Source organism: Lactuca sativa, chromosome 4 (genome assembly GCF_002870075.4).
Source record: "Lactuca sativa cultivar Salinas chromosome 4, Lsat_Salinas_v11, whole genome shotgun sequence".
In the NCBI taxonomy this organism is placed as follows: Eukaryota; Viridiplantae; Streptophyta; class Magnoliopsida; order Asterales; family Asteraceae; genus Lactuca; species Lactuca sativa.
In genome coordinates this window covers 83,384,046-83,388,301 of record NC_056626.2, presented here as the reverse complement: position 1 = coordinate 83,388,301, position 4,256 = coordinate 83,384,046, and the positions used below count along the sequence as shown (strand labels likewise).

At 28.2% G+C, this 4,256-nt stretch overlaps 1 protein-coding gene across 1 annotated transcript; it reads left to right on the top strand.

Moving 5' to 3' along the window:
* The first annotated feature begins 465 nt into the window (after positions 1 to 465).
* On the top strand, positions 466 to 2,727 carry LOC111917403 (transcription factor bHLH162). The gene is made up of 3 exons (XM_023913096.3): positions 466 to 698; positions 1,470 to 1,823; positions 2,444 to 2,727. The coding sequence occupies exons 1-3, from the start codon at positions 570 to 572 to the stop codon at positions 2,519 to 2,521; spliced, it is 561 nt and encodes a 186-aa protein (XP_023768864.1). The 5' UTR covers positions 466 to 569; the 3' UTR covers positions 2,522 to 2,727.
* The last annotated feature ends 1,529 nt before the right edge of the window (positions 2,728 to 4,256 follow it).

Below are 4,256 nucleotides of genomic sequence, written 5' to 3'. Positions count from 1 at the left end.
CAATGACGTTATAAGTGATATTCTCCCAAACATGGAGGACCATAATGGTGTTTATAAGTGGGAAATAGAATTTTGGTGGTTGGAGTACTTGGGACTTGAATATCATAAATTATTTTGGGTTCCTAGAAAAAATCATTATAAAATGAAAGTAAGATATTCAGTTCCAACTGATCTTTTAGATCAAAATACATGTCTTATTGACATTAATGCTTAAATATAGGTTTGTAATATCGTTTTTTATATAACGATTGCTTCTGATACTTAACGAGAGAGAGACATATATACGTTCAAGTGTCGAACTCGTACGTAGCCATTGTTTCGAAAAACTTGACCGGTACATTAATACAATAATTGTCTGGAAACTCTTTTTGATGCAGGTGGGTCCCACAAAGTTTCTTGATTGGAGAAAAAAGTAATTTTTTTAGCTTTAATAAATCATTTGCATCCAATCTTTGTTGGTTTGCTGCCATCATAAAAAGGCCAATTAGTGTGAAGTGTGAACATATATGCATTAGTTGCAGCTATATATAAAACCAGTAACGATTCCATAGCTTGTGAAGGCAGGCGTGATGGAATTCAACCCTACTTCGTCGTCTTCTAGGGTTGACAGAAGAACTGTTGAGAAGAACAGAAGGATTCACATGAAGGCCCTCTATTCCAAGCTCCACTCTCTTGTTCCTCACAACTCTTCTTCTAGGGTTTTACTCTCTCTCTCTCTCTCTCTCTCTCTCATGTATGTTCTGTAAGTAGCATACATATCCACAGAAACTGACCACGGAATCGGGAACCACAGTAGTCTTGAAACAAATTTTTTTAGATACCATCCATCTGAGTACACGTCTTTAATTTATCATTCTTTAGGTAACACACAAGTCACAAGTGTAAGATAATTACAATTATCTTGGATATTCCAACCACAGAATTTATCAACCAAGAGTCTTGCCAATTTCTTTTTAACATTTAGGATAAATTTTCTAAAAATAATGTCGTGTTCCGTTTGAAAGACTCAACTTTGAACATATGTGTGTAAAAATCTTTAATTTTACATAGCTGGAATTGTTTAACTTGTGATATGTTAAAACTCGTACGTTACTATATGTAATTGAATGAGTAACAGGCATTTCCAAAAAAATGAAAAAATTAAAGAATTAATCTCTTTCGGTTGAAATATAAGCTTCACCATCCTCATCGGCATTCAAGAATACCGAAATTCAGCCACTAAAACCAAAGGCCATATGGCCCAAAGGTATCAAATGTTGTTGGAAAGGTGTCCTCATGATATATGTTGACAGATTTAGGGGATGTCCGGATGTGGGTTAGCCATTCAAAAACAAAATAAAAACGCAAAGAGATCTTTTGGGGCTAATTTGCAGTGTTTAGGGCAAAATCTTGAAGTTTTTGGATATCTTTTGGTGGGTTTAACGGTTTTCCCCCATGTTAATTACTTTTTACTCTTGTAAATGCTGCAGGAAGTGATATCACTGCCAGATCAACTACAAGAAGCTGCAAATTACATAAAGAAATTGCAAATAAAACTGGAGAAAATGAATGAAGAAAAGGATAATTTGATGGGAATCCAAAAACTGGAAATTAATCACGAAGACAAAATTAAAAACTCGAATTTGATGGTGGGGCAACAAAGAATACCGCGGATTGATGTTCGTGGAACTGGCTCGTCTCTTGAAGCAATTCTCATAACGGGGGTTGATTTTCAGTTCTTGTTCAGTGAAACGATTCGAGTGATTCATGAAGAAGGCTTCGATGTCATCAATGCCACTTTTTCGATCGTCAATGATACTGTTTTTCATACCATACATGCTCAGGTACATCGATCCTTTTAATTTCTATACTATCAAATAGAAAACATGTGTATTTTATTAAACATGCCATCTTTTTAGGATTTTTAGATTCTTAATTAATTGGTTTCTACCATTTTGAACATATGGGCGATATATATTTGAATCTTTTTGCATGCATGTACATAATTGGAAAAAGAATTTTCTCAGAATGTACCTGTTATTGTTGAATCAATCTAGATATTGACAAGTGCAAACGAATGTTTCTCTTGGATTCACAATTTTATATTTAAAATTTAAATACAATTACATTTTTAATAGGAATGATATTGAAAAAAAATAAATAAATAAAACTATAACTAGATAAAGATTTTGTATTTTGTCGTAATTGAGTTTTGAGTGATACGAATGAATTAGCTAGTGATCGTTTCAAACTAACTGTAGTGTTTATTAATAAGACAACTAAAGTAGGGCATGGTAAGCGAATTTAGAAATTTAAAACAATTGTTCTGCAAAGAAACATATGATGATTATGATCGGCCGTTTTATCATTTCACTACACTATAACGTGATGGTTAAAATAAATGTTATATTCATTTGAAACAGTTTATGTATTGATCAATGTCTTAAATCGTGCAAATTTACAGATTGGAGAGAATTATGCTCAGGAAAATGGTGTTTCAAGGATCACAGAGAGACTGAATAGTATCGCGTATGGCATTTGATTCTTACTTTTGTGCACCTGAAATTGTTGAGAAGATTTTAGATGACATGTATGGTTAGGATCTAGTGTCTATATATCCACTTATAAATTGGAATATATCCTAATCCTCTATCAAATTATTTGCATATTTGCTTTCTTTAAATGCTAAGAAATTAATATTCGAACCATGAAACTTTTGCCAACATCTATTGCTATATATTTGGTTTTTGTTTGTATGTTATAATAATTAATTCGTTAGTTTGTTAAATATATGACAATTGAAAATTTATGTTGGAGAAGTCAAATTAATTTGACGGACTTATTAGATATTCTTTTAAACTACTTAAATTAAAGTTATTATTAAATTCATATTTATTATAGAAATTATGTCTGAAACTCATATATCACATAAGTTTATTTAAAAAAAAAATTAAATATGAAATTTTAACAATTTAAAAAGTTTGAATTTATAAGAAAAATAAGAAAAAAAATTTGAATTAGTAAAGTTAATGGGGCTTTAATGTATTGAATACATTACATATATAAATCATTTTTAATAAATACCTTACATATATATTACCATACATACCTAATGTGAAATTTTAATTTAATAAAATGAAAAATACAATAAAATGACAAGTGGAAAATAGAAAATTCGAAAAATTCTAGAAAAATATCATGTATTCAAACGAAAGAGAAGATAACATGTGGGAAAAAGTTTTTATTTATTAAGGAAGATTATTTAAAAGAGTTGATCGACCAATTATATATATATATATATATATATATATATATATATATATATATATATATATATATATATATATATATATATATATATATATATATATATATATATATATATATATTCAACAAGGAAGCATTTTAAAGCATAGAAGAAACCATTATTTTTTCAAGTTTTAGATCCTATTATTTATCGAAAAAAATATAAAAATATAGAAATTCATAGCTTTTTTATCTTTTCTCTATTGATATTAAATTTGATAATTTTTTTACTTTTTTTTATCTATTCATATTCACATTGTGAATCTACATTAAAAATCATTAATTTTGTATTAATTCACTGTATGAATCTGCACAGATTCATAGTATGAAACGCACAGATTTCACAGGGTGAATCTGTACAGATTCACAATGTGAATCTGAACAGATCAATTTTTTATATCAAGTTTGATATCAATGGATGGAGGATAAAAAAGTATGAATATCTATATTTTTAGTTTTTTTTTTTTTTTTTTATGAAAAGTTTACTCTAAAAGTTCATTAGTTCTAAGGTTTAAAATGGTTCCTTGTTGAACCTAACGCTATATATATATATATATATATATATATATATATATATATATATATATATATATATAGAGAGAGAGAGAGAGAGAGAGCTACGTTCATATATGGATTGACATCTATTATGTGGACGTGTGGATAATGTTATTCTATGAGAATTACAAAGAAAATATGTTGTTTGATAATATGAATACATTCAATCTTATATAATTATTTTAATTATTAAGCATTTTCGCTAATTAAATCGTCTATAAGGTTATTATACATTTTTTTTAATTATTATCATAATGTCAGAATGTTATCCGGATGTTTATTGAGTCGTATTTTTTTAAGAATTAAAATAAATAAAAAAACGATGAATGAGTGAGAATCCATTAAAATAACAATAGTGTTGTGAGATTGAACGTATTCACATTACTAAACAACATATTCTGTTAGTAATTTTCATA